This window comes from Pseudoliparis swirei, chromosome 15 (genome assembly GCF_029220125.1).
Source record: "Pseudoliparis swirei isolate HS2019 ecotype Mariana Trench chromosome 15, NWPU_hadal_v1, whole genome shotgun sequence".
Lineage (NCBI taxonomy): Eukaryota > Metazoa > Chordata > Actinopteri > Perciformes > Liparidae > Pseudoliparis > Pseudoliparis swirei.
The window spans coordinates 2,884,920-2,905,039 of NC_079402.1; the positions used below are offsets into that span (position 1 = coordinate 2,884,920).

General features: G+C 41.7%; 1 protein-coding gene across 1 annotated transcript in view; it reads left to right on the forward strand.

Annotated features, from left to right (window-relative positions):
* Nucleotides 1-2,164: 2,164 nt before the first annotated feature.
* The window catches only part of syt14a (synaptotagmin XIVa), a gene marked incomplete at its 5' end in the record, with an annotated part of 33,758 nt that continues 15,802 nt past the window's right edge, over nt 2,165-20,120 (forward strand). The window contains 3 exons of the mRNA XM_056432589.1: nt 2,165-2,219; nt 10,159-10,311; nt 14,557-14,796. Of these exons, the coding sequence (XP_056288564.1) occupies nt 2,165-2,219; nt 10,159-10,311; nt 14,557-14,796 (448 nt within the window). The remainder of the gene's footprint in view (nt 2,220-10,158; nt 10,312-14,556; nt 14,797-20,120) is intronic.

Below are 20,120 nucleotides of genomic sequence, written 5' to 3' on the forward strand. Positions count from 1 at the left end.
AAAAAAACAAAAAACAAACAAACTGTGTTCATCACGTGCATGTCAGCGAATATGTTCTCAATAGTATGTTTCAAGGAGGCTACAGCCGAACTCTCGTTCTGTTTTGATCAATGGTAATGGAGTTGATAAGCGTGTCTTCTTGCCTGATCAATACGCAACTGTGAGGTGCGCGAATGGACAGAGCGATACAGATCAAAACATTTTTGGGAGCACCGATGACCCATTTTGACCCAGGAAAAACCCTGCACTCAAATATGTCCTCAACTCAAATATGTCCTCCACTCAAATATGTCCTCCACTCAAATATGTCCTCCACTCAAATATGTCCTCAACTCAAATATGTCCTCCACTCAAATATGTCCTCCACTCAAATATGTCCTCAACTCAAATATGTCCTCCACTCAAATATGTCCTCCACTCAAATATGTCCTCCACTCAAATATGTCCTCCACACAAAGATCTCCTCCACACAAAGATGTCCTCCACACATCTTTGCTGACCACAACTGGGTGTTGAACCCCGTGTGACGACACGATAGGAAGCCCTGACCTCTACCCTTTTCTCTCCCTCTCTCCCGGGCCGACGTGAGGCTGTTCAGCTATAATCTGACTCGTGAGTGCAGAGCCACCGCGTCGTTTCAAGTGCCATCAAAAATAAAGTTACTTAAAGTGGAGTTAAAGGGAAAGGTTTGAGGCGAGAGGGACGTAAGATCAACAAGAGGTGATGTCCCCCTCACTGGACTGGAGAAGGTCATTATTACTGTCAGTGGGTGTCAGCTCTAGTCAACAGACTAAGTCCTAAATGTCCAACCCGTGTTGTACACCACCCACACCGTCAGAGCGTGACTGTCCCGTCTCCGTCGGCGTCTCTATCAGTGGCGGTGCGTCCATAGGGGGCGCTAGGGCGCCGCCTCTCTTAAAATTTTGAGATGAAAAAAAAATGAAAAAAAATACATCCTGTCAAAAAACATTATATGCCAAATCATTTAAAGAGTAAATATACCGTGTTGACGCGCTAAATGTGTGTGGGAGACCGTCAGCCTGTCAACAACCACTTAAGTTAATGTGAAAAAATATAATATATCGCCACTCATTATCACGGAGAGAAGCCCCTCCCCTTTTTCGGGACACCGGCCCAATGTGTGTGTACGGCATCGAGCAAACATTTCAGTCGTTTAGGCAAGGACGGCTTCTCATTGGCGGATGAAACGTGAATCTTGGGGCGCAAAAATGTGCGCTCTGGCCAATGACATCGTTTTATTATTTCACGTGATTGGACTATTCGGCAGATCAGAGACCGGTATCGTTCCCTCAGCCTAGAGAGCTCCACGGAGCTACGGGAGCAGGTAGCTAACGGAGCTGTTCTCTGGAGGCTCAGTGAGTAATGCTGTTTAGTTTCCCCTGTCTGTTGTTCCAAAGGGACTGAAACTCTCTGGACTACAACGGGGTGAGGGATCTAAAGGGCTTCAGACAAGTGTAAAGCACGAATCTTGCCGCAGTTATCTAGCTAACAGCATGAAGCTAACTCGCTAACAGCATGAAGCTAACCCTGTTTGCAGAGCAGAGCAGCAGAAGGAGACCGAACTGGCATCGAAAACACAACGAAGAAGTTCTGAAAAACAGACACATTCCCTCAAGAATAATGGAAACAGGCTCGTCACAGACATGATTGACTTTAACCAGAGAGTTATTGAGAAGTTTGCCAACTTTAAAGAGAGGAGGGCTACTGTTCTTTACACGTAGTGGGTCTGCTCTGTCAAACACCCAATGTAACATGTGATCTCTTTCTGACTCTATTCTGCTCTGAACCTCTTTCATGTGAGGGTGAAACTCTTTTATTTTGTAAACCTCTGAAACCCAACCCAATGTTCCTTAAAGCTGCTCTGAACCTCTCATTACAGTGTGTTGATAGTTGTTGTTGGACAGTGTTGAGCACGGTGTTTTCTTGAAATAAAGCTTTGTTTTTTACAATATTCAACTCAAAACCTCTTTTCTTCTCATTGTTGAGTGCTATTTAAACCGCGTCGCCCAACTGCGCCCCCCCCCCCAAATTTCACCAGCCGCCACTGGTCTCTATGCCTGTGTTGCTCGTGTCCTGTTGGTGTGTGAGCGCGTTGCCGTGACGTCTGTTGTGTCCGCCGTCGGCTCATTGACACTTCATTGTCTTTCCAGGTGGCGAGCGTAACTGTGGAGTACATGAGCTGGTGTGCGTCAGAAAAGGTAGGGCAGATCAAAACTCTGGGAGGTCGACCTTTGACCCCACATCCCCCCCTTGCCCCCTCCTTTCCTCATCCTTAATCACGTTGCCGCCTTCCCTGTTGTGTGACTGTGTGTTTGTTTCTTGTGTTGTTGTGTGTGCTCACTGCTTTGCGTGCATTGCTTTGTCAACTGAAAATGTAAAAAAAAATGTTTGTCATATTTTCTCGAGGTAATAAAAAGAGAAAAAGAAAGAAAGGCATTAAAGATTGCATTCTAAATTTGACAGAAATAAAAGAAATCATATGTCATAAAAGACATCATATTTATTGAATGTATTGAACAGGGCGCAGACAGAAGAACAACATGTTTGACCTTTATGGTCGTTAACAATCGCAAAATCGTGAAAAGGAGACTAAAAACAAGAAAACTAGAAGATCGACGACACTGGAGGTCTTCAATCGGACCCAGCAGCTACAGTCCTGCTCCCTGGTGTTTCATCATTGATATATAATATTAAAAAACATACACAGACTGAAACTGTTCCAAAGCTACAACCTCTTCACATGTGGAGCCCAGGCAAAAATAATTTACACTCTATTAATAAGTACGTAATTTAGTCATGTTATAGTTGGTTTCCTAACTCATTTTACTGCAGCGTCAGCCCATTCGTCCTGTCTTGTTACCTAGTAACAGCTACGGGGCACAGTAATTATTAAGTAGCTACTTTAAACTTTAATTAATTATGTTTTATACATGTTTCATACAGGATACTAACACACGACAGTGTGACCTGCAGGCCGTAATCTGACGAGTCGCCATAACTTTACTGTGGATTCCTATGAATTAGCAAAAGAAGACCCACGGTGTGCGGTGGGGGACATGTTGAGCTTCTGTGAGTGGACGTGATTAATGTGTGTGATGTAAGCGGGAGCACTGAAGGTCACCATGCTGCACAGCTCTGTGATAACAAGCTTTTAGCAAATCAGGCTGATAATCATATTCTTTCGCTTTGAGTAAGAACACTCAGTGCCTCACTCCATATTCTGGATGGAGATGACTCCTTTAAACCCAAAACACACACTGTGACGAGCACCCTCTGAAACAAGTACTTTCTGAGGGTGCTCGTCACAGTGTGCGGGGTCACCTGAGTGGTTTGTCTGGCTGTGTGCATGTTGAATAATCTGGGTTGTTCTATTGGTTTTGTGATTCGAGATGTGTGTGTGTGTGTGTGTGTGTGTGTGTGCATGTGTGTGGGACAGTTTGTGGCTACACAGGAGGCTCTGTGCTTCGAGGCGTTGCATGAGTGTGTGTGTGGGAGTGTGTGCGGGAGTGCTGGTGAGAGTGCTCATGGACCGACTGCCTGCAGAGTGTGTGGGTGTTTTTTTTGTGGTTTTCGAGATGGTTTTGTGCTTTTTGACATTCAACATTATTATTATTACGTGTGTGTTTTCTTCTCGCAATACAATTTGAGAAAATCCGATCAAAAATCTCTCCGTACGGCCACAAACCAAAAAACACTACTGACATATTTTAAGAGCGCGGCATCTTGAAACCGCCATCCTCCCTACCTGAGTAAGGTCGTCATGGAAACATGGGCAGTTGAGTAAACCCAGGTGTCCTTTTCCACAGCAACGTCCTCCTGCTCCTGGGGGCTCTCTCAGTGCTCCCGGGCATCGTGGGTAACGCAGTTCTTCCACTGTGTCAGAAATGGAAAGGGACACCTGCTCTCATTCTTATTGTTGTTTCTCTTTGATTGTGACGATAATATTGTGAGCAAACGTGCTTTTTATTGACTAAAGATATTCAAGACGTGGAGCCACTGTAGATTAATTTAGGACCAACATGACAACCGTCAGATCAGTCGAGGTTACTCGGGATGAGATGCTCCTTCTGTTTGATTATGGATGCACTGATATCAATACCAGGGGGAGGGGGTGCCTGTGACAGTGAAGCCCGTCTATTCAGTTATATTTACATTTTACTGGAATGTGTTGCTCCTCTTCATTTAGAAGATTTATTACAAAGCTGCTGGTGTACAAATTGTTATTTTTTTTTTACAACTTGTTTTTTGCGACGTTAGGAACGCAGTGTCGACCTGAATGACCCCAGTCACAGTCACACAGTGAGGCACACGTGTTTGATGGATCAATATACCCTGGTATCGGGTCGGTGTTGTTCTGTATCGGCCGATAACCAAATCTGCCGGTATCGGGACTGAAACATTACAGAAACCTTTCCACGACCTCCACTCCTTCAACATAAGGAAGTCCTTCTGTCCTCGGATGGTCACCGGTGATATGGCCGTCTTGTAATTGCCCTAGAAATTATTTTTGATTTGAAATACTCAAATCATGAACTCGAGTTAAGTTACCGGCCCCTCGCTCACATCCATAACATCTGGTTTCCACCTCCAGACTGAGCGCCTCATGCTAATCTTTCTCTATTTATCTTAAAGTCCGTATTAAACTCTGCCGCTTTTATTTCTTGATTTTTGGCAGAAAATACCACCGACAGTTTCCCGTTAACAACAGGGACCTCTGATATTTACATTTTCTCTCTTGCATCACAGGTTATCATCTTCATTTCTTTATTTTCTCTCTCTCTGGTAAAGCATTGAATGAGCCAGGCACATATTTGTTGTCCCCATTAATTATTCCCTGCCATGACACCTTGCCTTGAAATGTCCATCCTAAAAAAACAATGTTAATAGCTCTGTGATTAATGTAAATTTGTTTGAGTTGACCGCCTCTATTACTATTTTTCCTTTTTTCCATTTAAAATGATATGGTGTCCGACTTGATTCGTCATGCTGAGTCGATGCCTTTTTTATTCTCTATTCTCATGATGTCCATGTTTCACAAGTCCTCTCCACACGTTCATGTTGAAGAATCTTCCACAGGTGTCGGGTACAGTTGGTAACTACGACTTTCTCTGCTTCTCACACATTATTGATCCCTGAGCTGCTGCTGTAACAAAGTCAGTCCCCCTGGGGGTTATGTTCAGTACATATACAACTAAACACACGCTGCAGTGGTTGTGTCCTTAAAGTGATGCATGCTATTTGTTCTTCACAAATAAACTGTTCATTTATTTCTTTAGTTAATTTACAGTTAAAGCGTCCGACTTTGACTCATTTGTTTAATGTAGATGTTTGATTGGTCTTATTTTATTCAATCAGTCATGATGTTTTCTTATCAGGGTAGTGAATACTAAAGGAGAAGCTACTTGTACCGATGTAAGCTGAGAATCCAAACGCTCGAAAAGCGGCTGGTCGTATTTGAATGAGGCAGAGAGTTTCTGTTTTGTAAAACTAAACCACCAAAAAGGGAGAACTAAAAACTTACAGCGCGTTATTTTTATTGCCGCTCTGGCATCGTGCCCAAAGTTGAATACGTGTAACGGACTTGTTTTGGGTCGAGTCTGATTTCTTTTTCCAGGTTTCATTTATTCCTACCGAAGACATCCGTAACTCTTTCGTAAGACTCTTTCATCAGTAGAGAATATTATGGAAAAATGACTCCATTTCATGTTTTGCAAAATAAGATCTGTGGCTTTGTTTATAATTTGAAAAAAGCAATTAGCAGGAAGTAATTGTTTTGTCAAATGAAGGCTGCTTTCGGAATATCATATTTCCTTGTGGCGTATATAAAAACCAATTAAAATTAAAATTCACACACACTCAACAGGATTGTTGAACAACAAACAAAAATGAAATATAATACATTGAAAATCAGAAATCACAAAGTGCACTTTGAACTCCGTTGAATACGCACACTGAGTAAAATAAAAAAACAACAGCATTTTTGTCTTAAGTCAGGGAGCCCAACATAAAGAGAGAAGCAGCACGGTGGCTCAGTGGTTAGCACTGTCACAGCAAGAAGGCCCTGGGTTCGAATCCCAGGGCAGCTGTGGCTACTGATGTAGCTTACCACCACCGGGATGACTGTGTGTGTGTATGACTACTGGACTCTGGTCTCTGTAAAGCGACTTTGGGTGTCTTGAGAATATAAAATAAATGATTATTATTATAGAAGCGGCCGTCTGTCCGTCACCCTGTTGGAGCCGGTGTAGTTCTGGTGAGCGGAGCTCCGTCTGTGCTGTGAATGACTCACCAGAGAGAAGCTGGGGCAGCGTGAGCAGACGAGCTCTCGTGGGATGACGCCTCCTGTTCCCACCTCGTCATGTGACCACACCTCGTGGCTACAAACAAGAATCAAGGCTCATTACAGCTCAGGCACATTTTACAGACAATAACTCAATCTTTTTATTATTATTATTATTATTATTAGGGTTCGAGCCACTGACGATGTCAGTCCGAGAGGATCCTTTTGAGATTGCAAGGGGTTTTATTATTCCTATTCTGATATCTATTTTTAAACATTAGATGCATATTATGGGGATTTGCCATAAACCAAAACCCATCGAATTTAGCAAACTTGTCAGGCTTGGTATAAATAGCCATCTAATATAGACCCAGAATGTTCGATTGACTTGAAATTTCTCATACATGTCCACTTGGACCTGCTCGACAAAAAAAGCCTCTCAGTCCCCTAAACTCCACCGATTTAGATTTTTTGTAAAATTATTATTATTATGGGGGGGCATATTCAGTTCGTTCAGTTTATTTGTATAGCCCAATATCACAAATTACAACTTTGTCTCGGAGTGCTTTCTGTGTCCTGGCTGAGTGTTAAAATGTACTCTTTAAGTGTTAAATTGACACAGCCACATTGTACTGTGTGAGTGTTGTAATGAACAGAAAACATCAAAGCTATCATTGATCGGAAGACACAATGTCATCTACGTCCACTTTTCATGCCAAATGAGCTCATTTTCCTCCATCTGCACCAGGGCCGCTTGGTTTAATTGATCTTAATGGAGACAGTGTTTCCGTGCTGCGAAGAGCTTCATGCATCACGGTGAATGAGCTTTCTAATTGCACAAAAAACAACTTTTCTCCTTATAGTTATAGTTATTATCGTGTCTCTTTGATCACTTCTCACTTAAATGACCCTTCAGTAGTTTATTGTGAAGGGAGATGTTTGCGCTGCTAATCTAGAGGATCTAGAACTACATGTACTCTGAGCATATTGTTTTTTTATTTCGTATTTAATTTTAACACTTGATTTCTGTAAATGATTGCAGGAATTAAAAATCAGTCCTCATACAACTTTATGGATATGGATATATATATTTATGTATATATTAGGGCTGTCAATCGATTTAAAAAAATTAAATAATGAATCGCACATTTTGAAAATCATTAATCGCGATTAAAAGTTTTTTTTTCTTCTAAACACTAAATCTTCTAAATGAACGAGTAATCCCTTTGTATTCTTTTTTAAAGACCAAACTTCACACAGAGCTGTGTTTTCAAAGAGGCTCCTACCTATAAAGTGCCAGCGAGGTATTTAATATCGTGGATGATAAATTGTTTCTTCAGTGAAACATCCAGATTAGTAAAAAAAAAAGAAGTATATTGAGACCCCATTGGTCCTGTCATCTTTAACACTGAACAGCAGAACCAGTGGCCTTGGTCAAAACTGACTGACATTCAAATATGTCACGTTAACCCTCTGGAGGCTGGGGGCATTTTCTCCATTTTGCAAAAAAATGTAAATTCACCTTTTAAAGACTTTTGCATATGACACATCCCCACGTGTTATACATCAAACATTCCAGAACAATCTCAGCTCTTTAATAAGGCTCATTGTCCTCGCGCCGTGTTCTCTGCTCTCTGACTGACAGGCTGCTAAATGAGCCTCACATGTGTGGTGGGAGGTCCTTGTGATTTACTGAATTGGTTGTTTTTTCGCTGTTGACAGACAAACGGATTGACAAATCACGTTGAAGGTTTCGTGTGACGAGTTCTTTCCGCGCCGCGTCACCCGACACGTCGCCCCTCCGTTCCTCTGTGTATCAGAGGGGGAGACGGGAGGAAGGAGCGGAGGAGGAAACCCGACTGATTCATCCACGAGTTAAACTGATTTCTGCTCCTTATTTTCGCGGAGAAATAATTGTTTTAAAAACGGAAACAGTGTCAAACCGCACTGCCGCGGTTTGACACTGGATTAATAAAGTATATTAAAAAAAACACGGTCACATTAATCGCATAGATTAACGCGTTAACGCTGACAGCCCTAGTATATATATATGTATATATTTATATATATGGATATATATATATATTTATATCCAGTTCTCCTTCAAAGCATTTGTACAAGGTGGAACTATATAAGTAATCTTGGAGAGTTCAGCTTTGTTTATTGATTTTTCAACTGTTATTTTTCCACTGAGTTTCACAATCCAATTCCCCGTCATGCCCTCCTGCAGAGATCACGGAGCAGCGCAAAAGGTTGTTTGTTTTTATATCACAATTAAGTTTGTGCACATTTTTCACATATCAAATCCTCGTCGCCTCGGCCTGCGCGCGAGACTGTGTCTACAAATCTCCAGACACAGTGTTACGCCATGTTCATCCCATTACTCACTGTTCCACTGCATTCACATCTATTGTTCTTACTGCCCACACACACACACACACGCACATACACACCCAAACACACACACAAACACCCACGCACACACATACACACACAATGTGGCAATTTTATTATATTCTTGAATCACAAGTCGTGTCACAGTCAACAGAAATGGCTTCAATAGGGGAGAGTTAACTGCCACTGCCCTGACTGAGTATGGCAGAAGGGGGGTAGGGGGGGGGTCTAGTCCGCCTGACTCATTGATCCTTTATCAGTCCATGTTTGTGCGAGTTAGAGCCCCCGGCTCTGAAACATCAGTGTGTCGATGGGTCTGTGTCGCTCTCCGTGGTGCTGAAGCAGAGACATTGGGAATCAGTCCGTCAGTTTCCTCTTGGATCTGTGTCTGTGATATTCTCTAAACAATATTCACAGCTGTGGGGGCTTAAAAATATAGCTGTGAAAATGATCTTTCTTGTTGGAAAATGAACTCAGCTGACCGCGTATGACGAGAGATACACATCAACCTGCCGGGGGATGAAGGGGGACTTTGCCTCATAGGGATATTTAGTATTATGGAGCACTTCATCTTTTAATGTCTTTTAATGTGCGACTTACCTCTACATTATTTTGCCGGTGTAAAATGTCCAATTAATATCCTGAGCCAGGAGGTGACAGTCAATCTCCAGTATTGAAGAGTTGACTGGTCCTGAATTATTTTTTTTCCTGGTCCACAAATTATTTATTTCCCCACTTAATTACATTGGCAGTATTTAAAGTTTGAAAGGGTTACATTAAACTGTCGGCAGCGGTCGGGGGCGGAGACATTGAGCTCATTGGATGGCACTCATTGATGACGTAGCACACCTCCACGAGGGTGTTGGAAGGTCAAACCACACCGTGCTGACGTGTGACGCTCAGCGTTGTGTTCAGTGAGGTCTGTGTGTCTGGAGTCTGGAGGCTGCAGCCTGAACCTGTTGCCATGGCAACACACCTGTTTCTCTACAGACACACACAACCCCCCTCGTTCTCTCTCTCTCTCTCTCTCTCTCTCTACCTGCCTCTGTTGCTCCGTCGGTCTTGAACTGATGTCGATGGAAAGTGGGTTACATCCTTTTTGTTTTTGGTGTTACGGTGCATTCAAATGTTGCGGTAAACACATTCATTATACTGGATGAATGCATCATGAACCAACGGCATTGATTTCACTATTTTACATTAATTCCCTTAACGAAGAAGACTGGGTTACGCTTTATGTCCAGCCGTGTTTGCAGGACATTTAAAGTCTTGGTTACCACTGTGTATGCATCTACAGCACCAGGATGTCACTTTGCTAACATTTCTCCGACAAATTGAAAGAATAATACAACATTTTGGGAAAATACGTGAAGCCGTGATCCAATTTGTTTTCCAAAATGTATGTATTTTGGGGCTGATATTTAACAGCAGCAACTTGAGTTTGAGTGTGTTCTTCTTCCCAGTCTCTCCAGAGGTGCTGGGCTTCCTGACGGCCATCGGACTCTTCATCATCCTCATGACCCTCCTGTTCTGGTACCTCAACAACAAGTTGGCTCTCGAGAACCCGGGGAGCCTTCAATGCCTCGATGACTTGAGGAAAAAGAACGAGCTGCAAGGTGAGCGGCTGCATCTCTGTCGTTTTGTCTCGGGGAACATTTCACACGTATATTTCACATATTATTATTATTAAACGGCATTTATATACTTTTATTTAAGTTTGAAATGGTTTCACTTTCAACAAAGACTCCCTTTGCCCAAGTGTGATCTGAATGTCCATGTCAGTTTACACTCAGGTTAGGTTTAGGCTCACTTTACACGTTTTTAAGGACTTTAAACTACTAATTTAAAATAAAAAAGACTTCTTGAAGCTGAAAAGGTTTGAAGCGTCTATTCGCATAAGTTGCTCCTTCATCTGACAACTGAGTTCAATTCAATTCAGTTTATTTTGTACATCCCATTATCACAAATTGCAAATGTGCCTCAGACGGCTTTACAATCTGAACACATAGACATCCCTGACCTTTGACCTCACATCGGATCAGGAAAAACTGCCAAGAAATAGAAAAAACAGAGGTAAACTAGAATGGGCACTCGGTAGAGCGCATACCTTCGCATATCACAAGATTGGGCATTGAATTCTGATCATTTTGGCATTAGTTGCATGCCAATTGGATACAAATTTACCGTGCTATGGTAAAAAGAAGATTTTGACCTATCCATGACCTTGACCTTTGACCCGATTGATCCCAAAATCTAATCAAATGGTCCCCGGATAATAACCAATCATCCCACCAAATTTCATGCGATTCGGTTTAAAACTTTTTTTGTTATGCGAATAACACGCATACAAATAAATAAATAAATACACGGCGATCAAAACATAACCTTCCGCATTTTCAATGCGAAGGTAAATAGGGAAAGAACCCTTAAAGAGAGCAACAGAGGAGGATCCCTCTCCAGGATGGACAGAAGCAATACTACTAATACAGCTGAGGACATCACTGATGTCCTACTGTGTCCACACGTAACCAAAAGTAGTGGCACTTACTGTACGTGCAACAAAAGCGTTATTTGGTGTATAAGTATGTTTAAAAGAGACATTAAGTATTTATTTTACACATGCAGTTCAGGGCACAGGTTCATAACCGTACCTTCTTTTTTTGTAATATTTTATTTTCCAAATATTTTCACAATGCAAGAGAACATGCAGTGCATACTACATTAAACATTAAACAGAAAATAACACAGCAAGTTAGGAAAAGAAATTTCTTTAAATGCACAAGTCCAAAATTAACACACATAAAGCAATTTCTACAAATTTAGTTTGGATTTTCATCAAATAACCGTTGAAAGTTGTGAGGTTTCCCAGTAAACATAGCTCAGGGGCCAATGGGAAGGTAAACCCTGTCATACCAAAAGGACCTCACCTTTGCGCCAGGTACAGTGTAGGAAGGAGCCAACCTCTAAACCACATCTGAAACACATGTCTGACAATTCAGGTTTGGATTTATATAACGGTACCTTCTTGAGATTTTCCACAAGACAGAACCCTAGAAAACCCAGAGCTACGTCACGAGTGTCCTCCATCACACGATGAAGCCCCTGCACCGTGAGGTCTGAGCTCTGCACGGGGACATTTCCCACTGGCGCTGGCCTTTCTCAACCCGCGAAGGGATTACCGTTGCTGACAGATGTCGGGCCTGTTTCCTTGTTTCTGGTGTCTTGTCCTGTTTGTGTTATTGCGCAAGTGTAAGACACACATGGAACGATTGCATTTCAACAATTATCTGCTGTTTTTGATGGATGCAAACTCTTTTTTTGTTGTTGTTGTTCTTTTTACTTCATACTCTTAAAATGAAATGCATTTTATGGTAACACAGTTCATTTGAAGACACACATTGTTCAGTACTCTTGAAGCTGTGCTGCCCCCTGCTGGAACAAACGCACAGCTACAGCTGGCATTGCAGTGGTCGGTGGATGGAGAAGAGAATATGTTGTCGTCACAAACTCTAATATGTTGATTGTTCATCCCCTGCTTTTCCCTTTTACTCTCTTTTTTTAAATTTCCCTCTTTCTACCACATTAAGTCTCAATAGCCTCAAGAATCGCACAAACACACTGGGTGTATATTTTTAAAAGAGATAATCATTGTTTACATTATACACATCTAACATTGCGTTCCACAATTTAATAATAACATATTACTGACTTAGATTTCTATAAATATATTCCTGTTGCATAATAAAGCACGTTGTTGCACAATGGGCCTAATCAGGGGCGGAGCTCCGTGGAAAATTATTGTTTGTGTCCAGCTGTTGTGAGTAAATATCTGTGAGTCCACATGTCCACTGCAGAGTGAGGAAGAGGAGTGGACAGGGTTGAACGCTTTTTGTAGCGTTGCTTTACCATCTGTAAACACGTCTGTTGTCACACGTTAACCAAAAGAAGCTTTTAGGAACTGAACCGCACATGGAAAATATTGTTTCTGTCTGAAGGTTTGGTTCATTCATGTACCTCGGTATTCAAACAGGATAAATCATTTCAACAGTTCAACACGTGCCAAAAAACATGATCGAATAAATGAATGATCCAATACATGAATGATCCAATACATGAATAATCGAATAAATGAATGATCCAATGAATGAATGATCCAATAAATGAATGATCCAATACATGAGTAATCCAATAAATGAATGGTCCAATACATGAATAATCCAATAAATAAATGATCCAATAAATGAATGGTCCAATACATGAATAATCCAATAAATAAATGATCCAATAAATGAATGGTCCAATACATGAATAATCCAATAAATAAATGATCCAATAAATGAATGATCCAATACATGAATGGTCCAATACATGAATAATCCAATAAATGAATGATCCAATACATGAATGGTCCAATACATGAATAATCCAATAAATGAATGATCTAATAAATAAATGATCCAACAAATGAATGATCCAATAAATGAATGATCCAATCAGCAACCGCTGCCATGACCTCACACTGCAACACAAAGAAGTAAACCTCTTCTTTTCCCCAACATGTACACGCCACCGACTACAATCATTCTACCTAGTTTAATATAATATGATTAATAAAACACTGAAACATAAGGTTTTATGTCAGGCATCTTGAACACACAGTGGTCATTTAAAGAGCTTTACATGAGATGAGTTGGTGAATCAAGACATTAACAACAACAACAACAACAACAACAACGAAGGAACAAATAAATAAAAGGAAAATAATAAGACAAAAATAATAGTCCAGATATTAAACCCCAAAACTATAAAATGGAGATATCCCATTCTTGTTCTTTTAAATCATTTGTCAACTGTCAAGTTTAGTTTTAAAGACACATTCATAGATGAGGTCTGGTGGAAAGATTATCTGAAGAACTATTCTGACACTTGATTTGTAGTTGAAATGTTTGTTGTTGTTGCCTGTTTGCCCTTTATTAATGTATCAGTTCAGCAGACTTCCTGTAGAGTACAGGCGTGGCCCAATCTCAATGTCCTCGAGCCCTGAACCCGAAATTAGATTAGATATTCCTTTATTAGTATATTAATATTATTAGTATTAGTATATCTATTGGTATCTACATGGTGTGGATACCAATAGATATAAGTTATCATGACGTGTTATTTTTTTATTGATTTCCTGATTTTAAGGTCTTCCAGGTTTAATACAAAATGAAAATAAATGGTTGGTGAATAAACTGCGTAATATCATCTCTGCTTCCTTTTCTCTAATTACCTTCGCATTGAAAATGCAAAGGTAATGTTTTGATCGCTGTGTATTTATTTATTTATATATTTGTATGCGTGTTACTCGCATAACTCAAAAAGTATTAAACCGAATCGCATGAAATTTGGTGGGATGATTGGTTATTATCCGGGGACCATTTGATTAGATTTTGGGATCGATCGGGTCAAAGGTCAAGGTAATGAAAAGGTCAACATCTTCTTTTTACCATAGCATGGTCAATTTGTATCCAATTGGCATGCAACTAATGCCAAAATGTTCATAATTCAATGCCCGATCTTGTGATATGCGAAGGTATGCACTCTACCGAGTGCCCGTTCTAGTTTTATGTGTTTTTATGCGCCGTCTTGAATCCTGAAAGTTTCACTGTACATTGAATACGCCAGGCTGAGCACACACGTGACGCTTCCACTGGTAACCCCGTGTTGAACAGCACATTGCTATAAATTGGGTAATGGAAAGGTTCCATAAAGAGCACCAAAAAAAAAGTCTGCCGACAATTTGTTGGGTGGACATCCTCTAACCCCTCTGTCGTGTGGAGGCTGTCACGGTAACCAGGCATCTCTCTCTCCCCTGACAGACAAGGCGTACTCTGACGGCGACCGGCAGGGCTCGTCGTCGGACAGCGAGGACGAGCTGATGGGTCAGTACCAGGAGGCGGTCAGCCGCTCCCAAGGCCTCCGGGGACGATCCACGGCGCCCGCCGCCACGCACGCCGGAGGGTTCACCTGGGAGAGCCGTCAGAAGTACAGCCGTCAGAAGTACAGCCCTCTGACGGCTGACTACGACGGCTACAGCAGCGACGCCTCGGCCGACGCCGGTAAGGCCCGGGGGGTTGAATAATAAAAGAGTTCTTCCTGCTGTCATCAGACACAGAGACGACGCAGCTTCAAGGTCATCGCTGCTCAGAATGTCTTTGATATGTTTTGGGGTTTTTTATTTCTCCAAAAACATTTAAAAAGGAAAAAGAGGTGCTGGAGCCAAATGCACAGACTTGACCTCACCACACACACACACACAAACACACACACATTCACACACATGCACCGCACACACACACACACGTATACACACATACACACGTACACGCACACACACATACACAGAGACCGCACACACGCACACTCACACACACACACACATACACCGCACACACACGCATACAAACACAGATACACCGCACACACACACCTACACACGCACAAACACACACATTCACACACATGCACTGCACATACACACACGTATACACACATACACGCACACACACATACACAGAGACCGCACACACACACACACACACACATACACCGCACACAAACACACTCACAAACACACTCACACACACACACATACACCGCACACACACACATACAAACACAGATACACCGCACACACACACCTACACACGCACAAACACACACATTCACACACATGCACCGCACACGTATACACACGTACACGCACACACACATACACAGACCGCACACACACACACATACACCGCACACAAACACACTCACACGCACACTCACACACACACATACACCGCACACACACACATACAAACACAGATACACCTCACACACACACCTACACACGCACAAACATACACACACACACACCGCAACCACACACACACACTACCACAGCACACACACAAACACACAGACACACAGACACACACATACACCGCACACACACATGGACACACACATAGACACGCACACACACACATACATACACACAAACGCACACACACACACATACGTACACACACACACAGCGTAGACCCTGACTCCCTGTCAGTGATCCGGAGAGGTGATCAAAGCTCTCTGTGCGGCGCTCTCTCCGTGGGAGGGTTGTGAAACAGTCAACTGTCTGCATAATCTACACCGCCGCAGCCTCCCACTTCTTTTCTGTCTTTTTTCTTTTTTTCGATGCATCTCTGTTTCCCATCTGCCCGAACTCACCATCACAAGGCGTTTACCGCGGCGAATGGAAGGCAGGTTTTTCTTTTATTTCGACGTTGAGCGAGTCGCAGGAGAACACCGGCGCTGACCTATTTGGATCCTTCATTTGACACAGCCTGAGTGTCGATAGCATTTGATCTGTGAATGTGAATCAATCATTCAACCCGTGTCACGCACTAGACATCAATCCTATACTGACTGTCATTGTTATACTGACTTATGTATTCAGGTGGAATGGTGACACAATGAAGATGAATGTATTGAAGATATCAAACAATCTGTGATAAAGTATTTGAAAGAAAGGAAAGGAAATGCATATCATTCACCTCTCTCACCTTGACAAACACGACGCTGCAGCTGGTTAGCTGAGCTTAGCATGTATAGCTTGTGCTCTTGTAGTCTTGTGCTCTTGTAGTCTTGTGGTCTTGTGCTCTTGTGGTCTTGTGGTCTTGTAGTCTTGTGCTCTTGTGGTCTTGTAGTCTTGTGCTCTTGTAGTCTTGTGCTCTTGTGGTCTTGTGGTCTTGTGCTCTTGTGGTCTTGTGGTCTTGTAGTCTTGTAGTCTTGTGCTCTTGTGGTCTTGTAGTCTTGTGCTCTTGTGGTCTTGTAGTCTTGTGCTCTTGTGGTCTTGTAGTCTTGTAGTCTTGTGCTCTTGTGGTCTTGTAGTCTTGTGGTCTTGTAGTCTTGTGCTCTTGTGGTCTTGTAGTCTTGTAGTCTTGTGCTCTTGTAGTCTTGTGGTCTTGTGGTCTTGTAGTCTTGTAGTCTTGTAGTCTTGTGCTCTTGTAGTCTTGTGGTCTTGTGGTCTTGTAGTCTTGTGCTCTTGTGGTCTTGTAGTCTTGTGCTCTTGTAGTCTTGTGGTCTTGTGGTCTTGTAGTCTTGTAGTCTTGTGGTCTTGTAGTCTTGTGGTCTTGTGGTCTTGTGGTCTTGTAGTCTTGTGCTCTTGTGGTCTTGTATTCTTGTGGTCTTGTGCTCTTGTATTCTTGTAGTCTTGTGCTCTTGTGGTCTTGTAGTCTTGTGGTCTTGTAGTCTTGTGCTCTTGTGGTCTTGTAGTCTTGTAGTCTTGTGCTCTTGTAGTCTTGTGGTCTTGTGGTCTTGTAGTCTTGTGCTCTTGTGGTATTGTAGTCTTGTGCTCTTGTAGTCTTGTGGTCTTGTGGTCTTGTGGTCTTGTGGTCTTGTGCTCTTGTGCTCTTGTGGTCTTGTGGTCTTGTAGTCTTGTGCTCTTGTAGTCTTGTGGTCTTGTGGTCTTGTGCTCTTGTGCTCTTGTAGTCTTGTGGTCTTGTGCTCTTGTGGTCTTGTGGTCTTGTGGTCTTGTAGTCTTGTGCTCTTGTAGTCTTGTGCTCTTGTGCTCTTGTAGTCTTGTGGTCTTGTGCTCTTGTGGTCTTGTAGTCTTGTGGTCTTGTAGTCTTGTGCTCTTGTGGTCTTGTGGTCTTGTAGTCTTGTAGTCTTGTGCTCTTGTGGTCTTGTAGTCTTGTGGTCTTGTAGTCTTGTGGTCTTGTGCTCTTGTGGTCTTGTAGTCTTGTAGTCTTGTGCTCTTGTGGTCTTGTGGTCTTGTGGTCTTGTGGTCTTGTGGTCTTGTGGTCTTGTCGTCTTGTGGTCTTGTCGTCTTGTGCTCTTGTAGTCTTGTGCTCTTGTGCTCTTGTAGTCTTGTGGTCTTGTAGTCTTGTGCTCTTGTAGTCTTGTGGTCTTGTGGTCTTGTAGTCTTGTAGTCTTGTGCTCTTGTGGTCTTGTAGTCTTGTGCTCTTGTAGTCTTGTGCTCTTGTGCTCTTGTAGTCTTGTGGTCTTGTAGTCTTGTGGTCTTGTAGTCTTGTGGTCTTGTGCTCTTGTGGTCTTGTAGTCTTGTAGTCTTGTGCTCTTGTGGTCTTGTAGTCTTGTGGTCTTGTAGTCTTGTGGTCTTGTAGTCTTGTCGTCTTGTGGTCTTGTAGTCTTGTGAACACAAATCAACATTGGTTAACATGCTTTCATCTTGTTTAGTTCGTACACAAAACTAAAGTCATCGTGAGCTTTAGCGGTACCGGTACCTGTTTACAGTCTTTATGCTAAGCTAAGTTAACTGGCTGCTGGAAGTTTAATCCTTTTCCCGTCCCATCTTATGGTTTTGTCAATAGCATAACAAACAAATGTCAAACTATTTATTTCAAGGGACGAATAGAGCAAATGAAATATAGCTGTAACGGATCCCCGTAGCCTATATGAATTACCGTGAAGACTTAGCTACTGCTGGTGAAACTCTTTTATTTTGTCTCTTTAGGTGAATTAACATGAAATAAAACTCGTAAACCATCACCACCTTGTCACCATTGTAAGAGCGTTAGCCTCATACGGGTCCATTAAAACTATTACACTCTAAATAAAATGCGCATGCGTCGTAACATCTGTAGCCATATCGCCAAGTTTGTATTTTAACATAAAACAAATGTGAGCTTCCTTTGAACCTTTCAATGTAAAAGTCTATATAACAATTAAGAGGAAGTAGATTAAAACATATATAAATTATAAACAATACAATATAAAAGGCATACATCAAAACCAATAAGGCAGATATAAAAACAGACAATCAACACAACACAATAAACCTTTCATGGGGTTATTTACATTTGATCTGTTTCCGAGCAAATTTTTAGATGAAAACCAAATGAGATCAGGGAAATGAATCAATAAAAACAGTGAGAAGAACTGTAAATGTAAAGCTGGATGCTATGGATTTTTTTAAGTAACATAAACTGAGGCTGTGATAATAACTGTATTTCACTGGCATTGTGTTTTCATTTGGACACATCCGACATGCTCGTGTTCAACGCCCTCCGGCAGAAATCAGCCGCGTCGATGTCTGCAGGTGTTTTTCAAAGGCTAAAACAATCCAGTCTTTGCCAGGGTCATGTCTGAACCCGCTCCGTGTTACATAAGACGGTGGGTGGAGAGTCTGGCTCCATCTATTTAAGGCGATGCTTTGTGAAGCTGAGGCATAAGTAACACATGACATGATCTGTCTCCATTAGCAAAGAGGCACTGAACAAGCTTGTTGTTACGCAAGTGCTGCACAAAGCTGCACTTCTCCTCATCACCACTAGATGGCCGTCCGCCTGGGCTCACAGATATGCAACCAGTGGCGTTACATAAATATATGTTATGGTTATGTTGCACACATCATATGAAGACACTATGGCCGGATTTGATTTCTGTCTCGCCGTCGCGGTAATTCTTCGTTTTGAGACTTGGAGGACACTAATAATAATAATAATAATTCCAATTTGTATAGCAAGTGTTCTTCACAATATTCTGTTTTTAAATCTTTGAAAAATAAGTATTGTAAATAAATCTAAATGTGCTAACTTTGAACAGCAATGAATTTAAAGGAGACCACGTTGTGACACATTTCTTTTTAATATGTTGGACCATGTGAAACAACATGTTCATCAATGGTACAACTACTATTATTATAAGAGGTATTAGAGTCATTTTTTTTGTCTGTGAATGTCTCAATAGTGAAGACGTGCATGAGGACACATTGAAATGGCCTTTTATATTATTCACTAAAACTCAATTAATCAAGAAATAATTTCAACTCCAATGTGTAGCAGACTCTATTTTTTCCTTTTATTTAAATAAAAATCCCAAAGAAGTGTAAGTAGGAGGTAATTTACAAGCACAAAAGCAAAGACTAGAGGGAATTCTAAACTATTAATCGTTTCGTTAAACATGCTCTCGACTCTGTTAATAATCTCGAGGCCCCTCGGATGTCCCCCATAATGCCGGGGTCCCGCTGGCTTTGAAGGTCGACCTCTTAAATGTCACAAATACGTCGTGGAATCACATTTATGAAGACATTTGCTTTATTATTATATTCTTAATCCGGGACCTTTGAGAACATATGTGGAGGTATGACTAGACAGCAAAACTGTAACCTTTAATTTAGTATGTTTCACACTGAATTCAGGACTTTATTTTAATTATCATGTTTTGGGTGGAAGTCATCCCTCACCGACATTTTAGCCATGAAAGTCTTGTGTTTGTTTTGGAGTCAAATGGCCTTCAATGTTTTGTAGGATCATATAGAAGATGCAGCATTTGCGAGCAGATTATTACTTCACTTTAAGAGAAACATATCCGCAGAGGAGAAAGAAAATTGCATACGTTTGCAGTTTCTCTGAACTTGTTTGGATCATCAGATTATTGT